The sequence below is a fragment of the Xiphophorus couchianus genome, chromosome 14, assembly GCF_001444195.1.
Source record: "Xiphophorus couchianus chromosome 14, X_couchianus-1.0, whole genome shotgun sequence".
NCBI classification, from domain to species: Eukaryota; Metazoa; Chordata; class Actinopteri; order Cyprinodontiformes; family Poeciliidae; genus Xiphophorus; species Xiphophorus couchianus.
In genome coordinates, this window is record NC_040241.1 from 20,033,450 (window position 1) to 20,048,662 (window position 15,213).

Sequence of the window (15,213 nt, forward strand, 5' to 3'; positions counted from 1 at the left end):
CACCTTAAAAATGCAGCTCCTCCTCTGAGCTGTAGTTTCCAAGCTTCTGAGCTTCCATCTCACAGAGCAGTTCCTTCAGACTAGCCAGCAGCAATTAGCAAACACCTGGCGTGCATCAGCTGAGCTCATCATAGGAACCTCACAGTTTCCAGTGCAACTGTGGTAAAAATGTTGTTAAAGGGTTAATAGAGGAGCCATGTTATGACAACTTCCTGGAGGTGGAGTTTGAGAAAGAGCAGGAGATTTTAAAGAGACAAAGACCCAATTTCAAGACGCTAAATTATGAAGTCAAATTTCTTTTGCCATATTTATGTTATATATATAACAGCTGAAAATAACATCCATACTTAATTGTGTTATAAAATGGCACTATGTACCTGGAAAATACCTAATACTGCCTCTTTAAGTCTCGAGGTATTCATTCCCTTTATAATAAAATTATGTAAAAATTGTGTCAGTTGAAAAACAAAAATTTTTATTTACTCTTTAACCAGAATTTTTATTTTCCCTTTTTAATAACGAGTATGGAAATATTTATTGGCATTTCAACAATCAAACATCCTTCCTATTCTTTCAGACAAGCTTATTGTTTAACTTCTGGTACAAAATTTGTTATCTTGATAGACTTATTTTCTATTTTATTCTAAACATTAGTTGTTTCTTTATCATTTTATTGAAAGTTATTAAGAGTCTTTTTGGAAGGTCCTGCTCCAAAGTAAAAACTAATGTTAATATCAAACCTAGTAGTAGGTAGTAGGTGTTGAAAGTGCCCTTCAATTAAATGCCTGGAAAACCAAAACAAACACATTTCCAGTGAATATGAACTCAAATGTGGCTGAAACTCTCCTGTTTTTGTTATTGTTAGTCATCAGTGCCATGCTTGCATGTTTTTGACGTTGTTTTTTCCCGTCCTCATGTGCAGGGTTATGGCTTCCCCGTGTCCCAGCTGTTTGACATGCTACTGGAAATGAGGGAGCAGTATGGAGAAATCCTGCTGAAGAGATGGAACATCACCTTCAGGTAGGGATCAGGTTGTGTGCTGCGGTTATCAGAAGGTCACGAGGAAGCTGAGACCTTTCTCAAACCGGCCCAGGCGGGGTTTGAAGTTTTACAAGCAGCCAGAGAGAGGAAGTGCTTTAAATTGCGTCCGGAAGAGAATGGGTAGTACCATTGAGGAGTCGGGTTTGGCCAGTGTGTGTTCGGGCCCAACATGCCATTGTTCCAGCATCCCTTTTGTCCCGTGACACCACTGGGACTCGGAGCAGTGAGAACGGACAAACAAACACACACATTCCCTCTCTCCTTCCTCTCTCTTTCTTGTTCACACACAAGCACTTGGGAAGCCACAGGAATGTTGTGTTGCATTGTTGGGGAGAGAGCCCTCTCCGGTTCACGGACTCTCCATGGAACGCTGGAACGTCCGAACTCCAGAGCGCCAAGAAGAAGTGGGGGTGTTGACTGAAGGGAGGGTGGTAAGAAAACCTCAAGCATCAGAATGACCCCCAGCGGGACGTGTTGGTTGTTTCTGAGAAGGAAAAACAGAGACTCATGGTGTCTTTCTCTCTTGTTTTATAGCATCTAAGCAGGAGATTGGAAAATATTTACCTGACATTTCTGTTTGTTTTCTGCAGGCAGATTCTGGACCAGGACAACTTCAGTCCAATCCCGGTTTCTACAGAGCAAGAATACAGACAATACACTTCTCAATTTCCCCTCCAAGATCCGGAACTGGAAAAGGTAGAGAGCTGCGGCCTTGAGCTAGGCCGAAAACGCACAGCAGAAGAACCTAAAGCTAAATTAAACTCAATTTGTCTTTTAGCTTTCCTTCCCCAAGAAGCTTCCTTTCTCTGAGTTTGTGCCAAAAGCCTACTGCCAGCTGAAAGAGTTCATCTATGCTTGCCTAAAATACTCTGAGGATCTTCATCTCAGGTGAGCTTCTTGGTGTTCGTCCAATTCCTCGTGAAAAATTACAATATTTTAGGGAACTCAAGTGCTTGAGTCCACTCAACCAACGTCATAAGAAAATATCCTGCAGCATATAAATAAAACAGGTGAAAACAGAAAACATATCACTACTTTTAGATAGAAATAAACACCAGCAGACGTCACATGTGGGGTTCCTCAGGGCTGTGTGCTCGAGCCACTTTTGTTCAAATTAATGGGCAAAAATTTTATCATATGGATAGAAATTACATAATACACCAACAAATTGTAAAACTTTGTTGGTACATAACTTGTTATTGGTATGCAACATTGGTTGTTATCACATACCAACAAACGTGACAGGTGGGGTTCCTCAAGGCTGCTGTCTCGGTCTACTTTTTTTAATTTAATGTGTCAAAATTGTATAAAATACCAATAAATTGTAAAAATTTGTTTATTATCTTGTGTTTTTGGGCCACTTTTACTCAAGTTAGTAGGTAAAAATTGTATCATACAGTGGTAGAAATTATATAAAACAAATTTTTGTTTGTTATAAAATTATATAATTTTAATGGGCAAAAATTACATAATTTTATAACAAATTATAAAAATTGGTTGGTATATAATGGTTTGTTGGTACGTCACGTGTGGGGTTCCTCAGGGCTTTGTCGGTCCACTTTTATTCAATGTAATGGGTAAAAATTAAAATACCACCAAATTGTAAAAATTTGTTGGTATGTTATATTACATACCAACAATTGTCACGTGGGGCTCCTCAGGGCTGCGTTTTTGGGACACTTTTATTCAATTTAGTGGGTAATAATTGTACAGTATGAGCCTAAGTTCACACATTTTCATGTGTAACACAGGTCATGGCTTGCAGACAGTTGACTAATTACTTTGCAGAATATTATTTTATCTTGACAATGATAATGTTTTAAAAAATATACATAAATATTCTGTTTTTAATAATATGAGTTTTATGGGAAAATCCTTGAGGCCTTCTGTGAAATTGAACGCTATTAACCTGTATATACCCAAGTTTAGCTTCCGTAAAACTTAAACAGTTGCCAATCAATCAACCAATCAATCAGGTTTTTTTACATAGCACATTTCAGCAGCAAGGCAGTTCAAAGTGTTTTACATTATAAAAACGCATAACTACAAAATGATAAAAAACGACATACAGTCAACAGTTACAAAAACGAGTAACAAACGATAGATTTTTGATGATCATCAAAATCACCAATACACATCAATGTTACCTCCAAATGTTTCTGTTCATGGTGGATTAAAGTGTTCAATTAAACTATGCAGCTACTTTTCTTTTAAGTAGACAAGCGATCCAGAAGCGGCTTCCTTCCTGTCCGGAAGAATTGAACAAAGCTGGGACTCAGCCAGTCACACGTTGAACAACATGCACACACATGCAGGAAAGCAGACAGAAACCAACTCGCCCTGAATCACGATGCTTGAAGAAAGCAATCAAATCAATGGATAGAAAATAAATTGGAGAGGGTGGAAGCACTGATTTGTGATTGGAGCAGAAACAGGAGAATGAGTGATTACTCTTTGGCTTAAGACTGAAAGGAAGGAACTGCTGCTTGTTAGAAGATGAATATCTCAGGGCCCTTGACGTTTTGCTTTGCAATGTTTGACATATTGTGAATATAAACCAGTTCTGTCCTCGTATAAAGCCCACAAACCAACCTGAACAGAACGAAGTGGATCTCCAAGTGAAAACCTCCTTCTAGTCTCTCTCTGACCAGACAGGACAAATTGCTGCCCTCAATCAGAGTAATGACTCCCAACTCTTTGAGCTCCCTTGATTTCTACCGTCACGCACGCCCTGCTATCCGGTTGCCACGGCGACACGCCTTCCTGTCGACTTCAAACATGCGCTGGCTCGCAGAGACGGAAGCAGACGGGATGATGGAGCCGGATTATAGTCATCGATATCCCTGACCTCTGGGCTCAACCTCTGCTCACGTTTGTAATTAGGCGGAAAGAAGCGACCAACGCACTTCGGCAACTGCAGCGCCCTCCGTAGAGACGAGGACAATGGCCTTAAAGGAACTTGTGATGCCACACCTCGCTTTTAACTTCTTAGCTGTAAAACCTGGGTTCTCATCCAGCCTTTTCGCAGATTTGGTTGTTTTAAGTTGTTTAATTGTTTGCCTGACTGTCGATTTTGGAAAATGAAGAGATGTTTGTTGCCTTGTAGATGAAACCCTTCTGCTTTGCTTGAATAGCATGTTCTCTTGTCTTTCCTAATTTTAGAAAGCCTGAGAGAAATGGACTCCCGTGTCACATTGGTATTTATACCCCAGGGAAACATGAATTTGAGTCAAAATTTCCTCAAAAGTCTGATTACCTTTAAAAAGTTAAGTGCAAAACATGCTTCATTTAGGCTATCCATTTCAAAGACTCAATATGAATGTTAGAATTCATCACTATTATGACATTATCAGTATTTAAGAGAGTAAATACTGTAATGTATTTATGGAAAACAAACAAAAGATCTAGATCTTAGAACTAGATCTTTAAGAGCTCTCGATTTTCTGGTTTCTGTCAGATAAGACAAATCAATCCGATTATCACAAATCAAGTCATTTACCACCAAATTCTTTGAAGAGAGAAAACTTATGCTCAGTAAAGCACATGTAGTTTGTCGTATATTTTGCTCTTTTTAGGGCGGGTCTTCCTCAAAATATTCGCCAATTATCGCCAATGTACTTTGACTTACAAAATGTAAACATGTTCTTACTTAATTTTATTCTTACATCCCTGAGTTTGCTTTGTTTAATGCATCCGTGGTTTATATATTTGACTGAAATCTCTGATTTTGAGGACTTCTCTCCCTCCTCCTGCTTTTAACCACAGCTGGTTGGTAAAAACATCACTTTGCGACTTGACAGAGACCTGGATGCTAGCTTGGCTGGCGCTTTGCAGATAGAGCTCTGTGATTGTTCCTGGAAGAAAAACGGTGATGAGGTGGTGAAGACATGAACATCCGTGGGAAAGAAAGCGACTCGTAACTTAGTCGGAAATAAGAGGAACATTTTGACAGGGGTTTCCTTGTGTAATCCCCTGAATAAATTGTGGAAAGATTGAAGAAAGTGAAAATGAAAGGTGCTGCTCAGATGCCCGGTGGCAGACGACTGAAAAAACATTTCATCTAGAAATTAATATTTATATAATAAAATTAAAAGGGAAAAGATGGATTCAAGACATGTCAACTCTTTAGATGCATCTATCGATATTTCTACTGTAAATATAGATGCACTCTAGTTATTTAGAATAGCTCTGCAACTCCAGTTTAACCAGCAAATAACAGGAAGTCACACAATTGAAGCAACTACTTCAAAAATAAGAGGATGTCTGTACCATCCATCCATTTTCTGTTATGGATATTACATCAGTCCAATAAAAAAAAACATTTTAATACAGAATAAAACCCTTAACTATTGACTTACATGTAAGCATTTTGAAGGTGACAGTTAAGGGGTTAATAAATACCTGCTTAAAGGTTGTCAGATTAAAACTTTTTTTTTTCCCCTTCAGGGGGGCTTTTGTGGGCTCTAGTGTCCCTTATATGAAAGTAGGCTGACAGGAAAGTGGAAAGGAGAGGGGGGTAGACATGTGGATAATGTCACCGGGTCCGGGAATCAAACCCGCGACGGCCGCGTCGAGGACTCAAGGCCTCCAAACGTGGGTTGCGCTATCCCCTACGCCACCGCAGCACGCCCCCAGATTAAAACTTTTAATCTGACAAATAATCTTCACTGGAACTTGGCACTTTGCACCAATCTGATGGATTAAAAACAGATTAAAAACAATAAATATTTGCTGTTGAGCTCGTTTGTGTAATTATTCAGTAATTTAGCAGTTTTTGAATTGATAATGTTGCTTATTTTGTCTATTTGTTTTTGATAAAGCCACTATTAATGAATTACAGGCCCTGCAATTAACTCAACTAATGACTTTAATCAAGTCCCACCACTTGTTTAAATGTGTGTGAGATATTTCCATCAGTCAGTTAGCGATGCTGATAGCAGCATCAGCCTTGTTGTATGTGTTGGATGGCCCTCAGCCGGTATCCCTCCATCCATCCCTCAGCGTGTTGTTAACATGTCTGCGTTGAAGTCGTCTGGCCTCTCTTTGACAGAGCCGACTGCCGGCTGTTTATTGTGACTGATGGCAGCATAAATACAATGAAATTCAATCTGAGCCCTGCGGCGCGGCTATATTTGTACACCCACAGAGTTCACTACAATGCATTGACTTTTTGCTACTCTCTGCACACATAATTTCTGTCCACTCTGCACTTCTGCTGCTCCAGGAATTTTTTTTTTTTTCTTTTAGATTTTATTTTCAGGCCCCCCTGAGTCGTCGGAACGTTTTTTGGATTCTTGAGCTTCTCTGGAAGCGGACCAGGTTTAGGGTTCCAGCGTTCGCTCTCCCTCAGGCGGAGCTGCATGCGTCTGTGTGTGTTTAGGTTGAATTCCAAGCGCAATTTACTGATTTGGTTGGAATGAGTCTGTGTGTGTTATCCGCAGGGTTCTGGAGTCAGAGACGGAGGACAGAAAAAATAAAATAAAATAACACTGATTATTCATCATTTCTCAGTGGGAGAAACTGATCCTGCTCTTTTCTGCTGATTATCTGTGTGTGTTTCACCTCTTCAGACCTTTACATGGATCCCTCTGACTCTGCATTTTGTCGCGCAGTTTGATTCTTCCAGGAACCTGATATTAAACTCCCTTCCAGGGGAATTCGCTGCCATGCAAAACGTTACAGGACTCGCTGGTAACACTGTGCAGAAATTTGTCTGAGTTTCCTCACCAAACATCAGCCTCATTTCAAGCAAAACAAAATGGATAGCATGTCAGTCATTCTGCTAAGGTGCTCTGTGTGGCTGACATGAACTTTCTTTATTAGGTAACTTGAGCTCCTCTCAAGGTTTTGCCTGGTTGGCGTGCAGAGTTGGTAATTTACCGACCATTAAAATCATGTAAGAAAACTTTTTCAAAAAGGATGACCGGCTTTTTATCATTTTACTTTTAACAGAGATCAGCTTATTTAGACTTTATGATCTTATCAGGAGATTTAAGAAGAACTTTTTAACGAGTCTGACAGATTAAAACATGGTAAAGACGTTGTTAAGGTTGGCTGACATTTAGACTTTTTTTTTTCCAAATGGAGAAATTCACTCTTAACTGTTTTTGCTGGCATTAAGACACAGAGTTAAGTGTGTTGCTCGTCTCTCTGCTCATGTTAAAGTTTTTCACTTTTTTGTCCCAGAACCACCACAGGTTTTAATTTGATTTATTAGGTTTTACCTCATAGACCACCACAAAACGGTATATAACTGTTTTGTAATTGGAACGAAATTCCACAAAAACATTTTTAAGATTTGTGTGACAAGTATACAGTTCTATTCAGCCCCCTTTACTCTGACACCCTGAAATAAAGTCCCCTAAACAGAGCAATCTGCTTGTGTAGTTATGTTTCCATCCAGTTGTTGAGCAAACTTTTAAAATGTCGCAAAACAGTTTTGCTAAGAGTGCAAAAAATGTTAGTCTCTAAATGCTTAAAGGAGACGTATTATGCAGAATTTATCTTTTGCTCATTTTTATTCTTCCATTTGGGTTTCTGCTGCTTCTGAAAACAGTGCAAGCACTTTAAAAAAAACCCACCCTGACATTATTTGGCAACAAATTGATGTGTTTTGGTGAATGGTAAACAGGCCGTTTCAAAAACTTCCCGAATATTGAGTCATATTCAATGGACACTGCGCTGTTACCTGGCAGCCACACTTATTAGGTTTTACTTTTTAACATATTCAGAAACTATGAATCATTTTCTTTCCACTTCACAACATTACTCTGTTTTTGGTGTATGGCATTAAAATCTGAACAGAATTCAGTGAAGTTTGTGACAGATTTGGAAACAGTGAAAGGGGTGTGAGACTCTGTGAGCTCATGTGTTTCTTTGTCTTCAGTTCTACCGAGATCGACGACATGATCCGCAAGTCGACGAATCTGCTGTTGACCAGAACCCTCAGTAACTGCCTTCAATACGCCATCAAGAAGAAGAATGTGGGCCTGGCAGAGGTAAAGAGGATCATAGTAGTTATCATGATGATTATTATTGACCAAAATTGAAGCAGATAACTGGAGAGGAGGAGTTTGTCAAAGTTTGACTTTTTTAAATGGAAAAATCCCTGAAAAATGACCCAAAATGGCCGACTTCCTGTCGGTTTTAGATCCAAAAGACTTTTTTGTTCTATCTGTATACCAAATTTTCAATATCTAGCGTCACGCCTCTTTTGAATCCAATATAAATACTTAAGTTTCATGAAAAGAAGGCTGGTGCATTTTATTTTATTTAATTTTAATCCTTAGATCAGTCAAGCAATCAATCATCGGTCAGTTCAAAGTGCTTTACATCTTAAAAATACAAAGTTATTAAAAACACCATACAGGCAACAGTTGAGAAATCAGAAAAAGACATTACATTTTGAAGAGTGCCATCATCAAAATCATAAATACCCTCAAATATGTTGGTCAATGTTCCATTTATTATGGTTCAAAAGCAACTATTCAACAGGTGGGTTTCTAGCCTTGATTTAAATAAACTCTATGTTTCAGTGTTAAAATGGCTTAAAATTTAAAGTTTCTTCCTGTAAGTTAAGAAAATGTTCCTGATTCCGCCTTAAGATTGAGCCACCTTTAGCCCAAGTGTGGTGCTTTGCTATCATTTTCCTCAAAGTCGGATGTATGCGATTACAGATGGATCATTTAAAGTGCCCGATGGTGTTGTTTGTTTATGTAGTTGGTGCAGGTGATCATCAACACCACCCACCTGGAGCAGAGTTGCCACTTCCTGGAGGAGTTCATAACCAACATAACAAACGTCCCGCCTGAAACGGCGAACGCCACCAAGCTGTACGGGACCGCAACGTTTAAGGTCCGTTTGTCTTCCTGCCTTCATTTCTACAAACAAATCGGCTGCTTGTTTGCCTCCAGTAGTCTGACATGGTTTTAGTTTTGTTTTTGTTGCATTGTTTTTTTTTTGGTGTATCTTTGTTGTTTAATTTAAAAATATTCATATTCATAAACCCAACATAATACACTTATTTTGATACAACTCTGGAAAAATTGAAGATGCCACTTAAAATGATCAGTTTCTCTAATTTTAGTATTTATATGTTTGAGTAAGATGAACATTGTTCTTTTATTCTATGAACTACTGACAACATGTCTCTAAAATTCCAAGCAAATATTTTGTATTTATTAGCAGAAAATGAGAAATGGTCAAAATAACGAAAATGATGCAGTGCATTCAGACTTCAAATAATGCAAAGAAAACAAGTTCATATTCATTTAGAAACAACAATACTGACGTTTTAACTCAGAAAGAGTTCAGAAACCAATATTTGGTGGAAAAACCAGGAGGTTTTCAATGGGGTTCAGTGCAGTGGGCTCTTATTTTTTCCAGAGCTGTAGATACACTTACGTACAGTATATACTGACTTACTCATATAATACATGCAGGCACAAAATTTCTGAATATAAACGAAAACATGCAGGGGTTTTACAAAATTGTCAGAGAAATGTATCTCTAAATGTGCATATGTATTAGATATAATCTTCCTCTTACTATTTTCCTGTTTGCATTCTAAATGGTCTTTAATTTGGCTTATTTGTGACTTAAAACAATCACGGCTGTGCTGGAACAGGACGCCCGCCATGCAGCTGAGGCGGAAATCTACACCAGCCTGAATGCCAAGATCGACCAGTTTCTGCAGCTGGCGGATTACGACTGGATGTCTGCGGCGCAGAGCAGCGGCGGTCTGACGACCAGCGACTACCTGGTCGACCTCATCACGTTTCTGAGGAGCACGTTCAGCGTCTTCACCAACCTGCCGGTTAGCACACGCACACACACGCACACACACGCACACACACCCTTGCAGTACATTTACAGTATTTTAAATTCAAATTTTTTTGATTGAATTCTACGTATTGTTTTAAATTTTTCAACATTAATAGACAGAATTGAGGGCGAGGGGGAATAGACAAAACTGTTACAATACAATTTTAGTCCTACGAGCACCATAATAAGATACAAATATAAAATATAAACATTTTCTTTGCTTTATTTTCTATTTGTATCATATTACTTTTGTTGTAGGACATTTAAAGAATCAGTTTTACATAAACACATTTAAAAAAAAATCTTTAATAATGTTATTCTCATCAACTGGAGTGTTGCTTTGATTCTTTCATGTGTGTTTGAGAAATCCTTTTATCTCCATGGCAACCATTCAGCTGTGCAAAACGCCTGGGTGGCCATAGCCCCGCCCACAAGGACAAAGTTCCTCCTCTGAGCTGCAGTATCCATGTTTCTGAAATAAACAGAACATTTATTTAAAAAATCATTTAAAATAGTACAGTTTGGAGCCTTCAGTGTCACACTGCGCAAAATTATGGAAGTATTTAATTTAAGACTGAAACAATTCCTCGAATGATTCAAGTATCTTGATTATTAAAATTCCTCAAGGAAAATTTATCTGCCTTTAAGTTACGATAAATTATGTTTTATTATGTAGCGCCGTGTTCCGGTCGGATCATTATCTGTGGTGGACGGCGCTCTTACTTCCGCCTATGAGTTGTTGTGAAGTGCTAGCAGCATGGTGTTGAATTGTGCGGCGCTTTGTCAGGGCTTGGGGACAAATATGTATTGTTGAAGTTTGCGGCGCGACGTTTGGAGTGCGACAGCTTTTCTGCCGTCGGAACCGCATCGTCACGGTTAGAGAGAGAGAATATTCTAAAATATTCTTTTACAACAGCCCTAATCTAATTGTGATGCTGAAAACTGTGATGACAATATTGATTCCAGTAACTCATATTTTTTCTTTCTTAATCTTTCCAAAATGTCCTGACCACTGAGGTTTGGCATCTCTGCAAAAACACAAACTCTTACCAAGTAATTTCGGTCCAGTTTCTAGTGCAAATATTTTAGTACACTTGACATAAGACAGAACTAATTGACAAATAACGTTTCAACAAAATATAGGAGCTTGTTTTAAGTCAATAACTCATTAATATTGATGAAAAAGTACTGGTTCCATTGGCAGATTATTTCCACTCTAGGTGAAATAACCTGCCAATGGAACTAGTACTATTTCTGCAATTTTAAGGGATTACTTACTTAAAACAAGCTCCTATAACTTACTAAAAAGTTACTTGTAAGTCAGTTTCGTCTTATTTTAAGTGCATGAAGATAAACTTGAAACTAGACCAAAATATTTGATAAGATTTTGTGTTTTTGCAGTGTACCGCTAGAGATATACATCTGGTTTGAGCTTTACAGGCAGTTGGAGTTCATCTAAATTTCAGTAATATAATATTGAAAAAAAGATACATTTCTCCAGCAATTTAACATTTTTGAAGGATTTCCTGTATCCATTGAGGATTTCTGCTGTTTGGTTTGAAAGCGCCTCATCGTGTCAGAGGGCTGCACAATCTGCTTTAGTTCGTTAGTGTGGGCTTGTTGCAGATTAGATCGTTAACGTGGGCTTTGCTAAGATCGTTAAAGGGTGAGCGGGTCGGGTCAGCAGCCCAGGATTATCCACAGGCTCAGGCCATTGACACTAAAGCCCCAGCGGGAATTGCCTTATGCTCAGTCAGGATGCCACAGTGCAACATTTACAGCTTGCAGAGCGTGTTTCACAGGGCAGCCAGAAAATCGCTAAATCCTATTAATTCAGTATGCCTAAAAGTTTATTAAGGTATCCAAATGCAACAATGCCTTTAAATAAAAAAACATTGCTGTAAATGTGTTATTTTAAAGATCTTTATGAGCTGCTTGTGACTCCAACACAGTTGATTAGTTTTTACAGTTATTTACACTTTTAATTAAATGTAGGGATTCATGATGTATCTGCATTAACATCAGTATTGGCTGATGTTTTATTTTCTATGTATTTTCCAGTCAAAAAGTGCTACTTTGTAGCACAATGAAGTTACTTTCAGATGTAATAAAAAGCTACATAAATGACACGACTTAAAAGAAATTTAACACCTTGAAATTGGGCCTCTGTCTCTTTAAGAAATGTCTGTTCTATCCAACCAGCTGCCTTCATATTTCTCCATTCACCCTTTTACAATGTTTTTACCAGCGCTGAGCTGAGATGTAGCTGCTACAATGAGCTCAGTTCCACCAGGTGTTTGCTAATTGCTTCTGGCTAGTCTGAAGGAGCTGAGTGGGTATGTTTGTGATGGGGCAATATTATTATTACTATTATCGTTTTTCTCTTTTCCCTTTCTCTTTCTGACAAGAATTGGATGACAAAAGTCTTCAGTCCGGTGCTTTGGTCTCAACTAACCCTTTTTTTTGAAGAACATTTTTGCTTACATAATTCATTGTATTTGTCGTATTTATTTATGTTGGACAGTTAAAGTGTCTTCCAATCTTTTTGTTAATCTTTAAATTCATTAGAATTTAAAGTTTATTGATCTTTGAAAATGTGTTCTTTCATTATTATGCCATTACTACTATATATATATATATATATATATATATATATATATATATATATATATATATATATATATATATAAAAATATGTAACCACCCATGTCCCTCATGGGTGGTTAAGTGAAAATTACTTAACCACCCATAATGATGGGTGGTTAACCACCAGTTTTTTCCACAGGCTCACTTCTGTTTCTAATCCATGAAACAGAAGTGAGGCGAGGTGCAAAAAACTTAAGCTTGCCACTAGAAAGAAAGTATAAAATTTTTTGCTATTTTCTTGCTATTGTAATATAGCAGAACCTTCCAAGCATCTTGCATATTTATGGTTTTTTTAGTTTTACATTTCATTCAAAGTGGAATCAAAAAAGAATTTGAAGGAGTGTCCATAAGACTGACATGACACTGTCATAAACAGGACAACACCTGTCATGAACATGAAGGAGTCTTCATGAATGTTTGACTTTGACATGAAGTTTCATTTGGTAAATAATGACACTTTTAATGCCAAGTTGCACCAGAAGTTGCCTTAAAAATGTCAACTTTGCATCATTTGGTAATAAAGACATTTGCATAATTTGGTAAGTAAAGACACTTTTATTGCAAAGTTACATTAAAACTTGCATTAAAAGTCCATTAAAAGGTAGGTAGGTCATTTTATTTATACAGCACATTTTCAGCAGCAAGACAGTTCAAAGTGCTTTACATGAATTAGAAGAAAATACAAACAAAACAACAAAACCAAAAGAAAGACAAAAATATAAGGGTAACAACAAAAAAAGCTAAATATTGGTTCTCCATGTTTGATTCTTGTTCTGGGTTGCTAAGTACTCCACGATTCATAAGCTAACAGGCGGTCATAGACATTCATGAAGATTCCTTCATGTTCCAATAAAGTTTTACCAGTTTGACCTGCTGAAACCTGCAGCAACATCCATCCATTGTATGGACAGGTTGCCAGTCAAACACCAATATTAATATCAGAAATCAATATCAACCCAAACTTTCATATTAGTGCATTCCAAATTATATGGTTTCAAAAACCTACAAATTTTCTTTTTTCTGCATTCCTGCAGGTTGATCATATAAAAGTTAGAGAATTAATTCCTTTGAAGAACAGAGTCAGACACCCACAGACCATTTCTCCACACAGTCTGTTTTGATCAAAGGTCATGAACAGATTCATATGATGCAAACACAGCGAGATCAGCTTTTAAGGTGATTAGGCGCCCAGATTTGGACCAGCCGGGTCACAAGGCCACACACAGGCCACACACACTGCTAAGTGTTTCGCAGCACATCTAATCAGCTTTTCCTTCACACCCTCCCACAGACCCGGACACGACCCCATCACACATGCTTCAACGCGAACTCAAACGCGGCGTGAGGCCTCTTAAGTAGATCAGACGCTATGGATCTAAACGCTGGGTGGTATGACCCCGCTCAGATAAAGGCTGGTGGTGTGAAGCAGGCAAGTTATGAGGGATTGAACCAGATTCAGCTCCCATCATAAGAGCTACAGAAATAAATTATTTTAATATTCTGAATTGTTTTGAGGCTAATTCACACTCACCTGACACTTTATTAGGTGCAATAAAGTGCCATCAATAAATGTCAGTAATTTGTGAGCTATTGCTAGCTCACGAGTTACAAACCAACCAATCACATGGTGCATTTTAGTCAATTTTATTTCTATAGAACATTTCAGCAACAAGGCACTTCAGAGTGACTTGCATCAACAAAATTAATAAAAACTACAGTCGACTATTGAGAAACCAGAAACAAACATTACATTTTATTTCTTTAGTACATTTCGGCAACAAAGTTCAAAAGAAGCTCCAAACAGGCGGGTTTTTCATCTTCATTTAAAAAACTCAACGTTTCAGCTGTTTTTCTGTTGTTTTTTTTTTAAAAAAAGTTTGTTCCAAATTTTTGGTTCATAATTTTATTGATTTTTGATCAAATTACAATTTTGCTGAGGGAAAATCTGAAAGGGATTAATACGATATCTGTCTGGGTTCCAGCTGGGTGAATCAGCTGGGTTTTTAGCCTTCATTTAAAGAACTCAGTGTTTCAGCTGTTTTACAGTTTTCTAGTAGGTTGTTTCAGATTTGTGGTGCATAGAAGCTGAATGCTGGTTCTCCATGTTTGGATCAGAGGATGTAGAGCTTTACACCTTTAAAAACGTAATGCAGTAACTAATTACGAAACAAGCAATAAACACTTTTGGTTGTAGTTACCCAAAATGCCTTGTACTGTAGTCCACTTCCTGTTTTTGGAGTGCTTGTTCTCATATGCTTTCAAACTGCACCAGAGTTCAGTTCAACCAAACCAAGACTGAGGTTTTCAGATGGTCCAGAGTTTGCATTTCTTGGTGCGCATTAGAGATTGATTGAACATTCACACCTCCGCTAATGAACCGAACTTTCTATACAAACAAAGAGTTCAATTAAAGTGCATTAAACATGGCTGCTGTGAATCCACTCTAACATTATTTGAATCCCTTCTGCATTTCCTACAAAACAAAGCTGCTTGATGCCGGGCGTTTTTCACTGGCGTTAGTTTATTACCCACCTTGTTGACGGACATGACTATATGTTAAAACGTACAAATTAGTGATTTATTTTAAAATATTTCTGTTCCTACCTCACCAAAATGACTAACTAATAAAACACCGTAGATACGTTACAATCGGTTTGGAGGACAGAAGTTCTTGGGGCCAGTTTCTATTTGGTGTTTGCATGT

General features: G+C 37.9%; 1 protein-coding gene across 4 annotated transcripts in view; it reads left to right on the forward strand.

Annotated features, from left to right (window-relative positions):
* exoc6b (exocyst complex component 6B) overlaps positions 1 to 15,213 on the forward strand; it is an 88,573-nt gene that overhangs the window by 34,222 nt on the left and 39,138 nt on the right. For all 4 annotated transcript variants that reach the window (XM_028038243.1, XM_028038244.1, XM_028038245.1 and 1 more), the window contains exons 13-18: positions 923 to 1,020; positions 1,632 to 1,737; positions 1,820 to 1,929; positions 7,928 to 8,039; positions 8,761 to 8,895; positions 9,668 to 9,856. In XM_028038243.1, coding sequence (XP_027894044.1) covers positions 923 to 1,020; positions 1,632 to 1,737; positions 1,820 to 1,929; positions 7,928 to 8,039; positions 8,761 to 8,895; positions 9,668 to 9,856 — 750 coding nt within the window. The remainder of the gene's footprint in view (positions 1 to 922; positions 1,021 to 1,631; positions 1,738 to 1,819; positions 1,930 to 7,927; positions 8,040 to 8,760; positions 8,896 to 9,667; positions 9,857 to 15,213) is intronic.